General features: G+C 54.8%; 1 protein-coding gene across 1 annotated transcript in view; it reads left to right on the plus strand.

Annotated features, from left to right (window-relative positions):
• Positions 1-720: 720 nt before the first annotated feature.
• LOC103780586 (acid-sensing ion channel 2) overlaps positions 721-1,198 on the plus strand; it is a gene marked incomplete at both ends in the record, with an annotated part of 45,472 nt that continues 44,994 nt past the window's right edge. The window contains one exon of the mRNA XM_008948276.1: positions 721-871. Within this exon, the coding sequence (XP_008946524.1) occupies positions 721-871 (151 nt within the window). The remainder of the gene's footprint in view (positions 872-1,198) is intronic.

Consider the following 1,198-nt stretch of genomic DNA (forward strand, 5'->3'; position numbering starts at 1 on the left):
CCAGAGTGATTCCATGATTCTGGTGCTTGTCAGCAGTCACCCCATGTGATGACTGGGGGGTTTCTGAATGGCTGTGAGCCAGTTTCTGCTCTTCTCCTCTAGGAGGACCTTCTGCACGTCCCCCAGTCTGCCAGTGCACGGTGTGGGAGGGACTTTTGTGCTTTCACCTTTGTTTTTCACAAGTTCTCCTGGTGCAGGGGGAGGCTGAGCGTAGGGCTGGGCAATGCCCAAGACCAGTGCCACCATGATTGAAGATGTCACATCTCCACTGCCCCACCAAGAGCCACCCCACTTGGAAACTCCCATCAGCCCTGCTTTGCACCTACATTTCCACCCTTTGGGCTGAAGCCACCTCCTGGGCTGCAGCCAGGAGCTTCAGCACTGGTGGACTGAGGTGCTTGAGGAGACCCAGGGAGATGCTGTGTCGTGTTTTGGTGCAAGCTCACACACAAGGTGTACCTGGTACCTGTGTTCTCAGAGCCTTCACGTGACGTGGCTCTGGTGAGCTCCTGAAGACACTTGTTGGCTGCTCTCAATCAGCTTTCCCTCTCTGCCCTCTTCTCTTCTGTGAGGAGAACATGATGCACCAAGTGATGAAACAGGATGAGATTTCTCTGCAGCCTTTCCCTTTGAGGTGGCCGTGCCTCATCTGCCTTCTGGTGGGAAGAGGAGGTGACTCTGTGGGAGATCTTCTCTTACTGCTCTCTTCTCTCCTCGCAGGTGTTTACAAAATATGGGAAATGCTACATGTTTAACTCAGGAGAAGAAGGACGGCCCCTTCTCACCACGGTGAAGGGTGGGACAGGCAATGGACTGGAGATCATGCTAGACATACAGCAGGATGAGTATCTCCCAATATGGGGAGAAACAGGTAAGACCTTCTTTTGCCTCCTGCATACGTGCTTGTACTGGTGATTTTTGGGGGGATCCTATCCCATCCCATCCCATCCCATCCATCCCATCCCATCCTTCCCATCCCATCCCATCCCATCCATCCATCCCATCCATCCATCCCATCCCATCCCATCCCATCCATCCCATCCCATCCCACCCCATCCATCCCGTCCCGTCCCGTCCCGTCCCGTCCCGTCCCATCCCATCTCATCCCATCCCATCCATCCCATCCCCATCCCATCCCATCCCATCCCATCCCATCCCATCCCATCCACATCTCATCCCATCCCCTACCACACTATCC

The sequence above is a fragment of the Merops nubicus genome, unplaced genomic scaffold, assembly GCF_000691845.1.
Source record: "Merops nubicus isolate BGI_N331 unplaced genomic scaffold, ASM69184v1 scaffold17439, whole genome shotgun sequence".
In the NCBI taxonomy this organism is placed as follows: domain Eukaryota; kingdom Metazoa; phylum Chordata; class Aves; order Coraciiformes; family Meropidae; genus Merops; species Merops nubicus.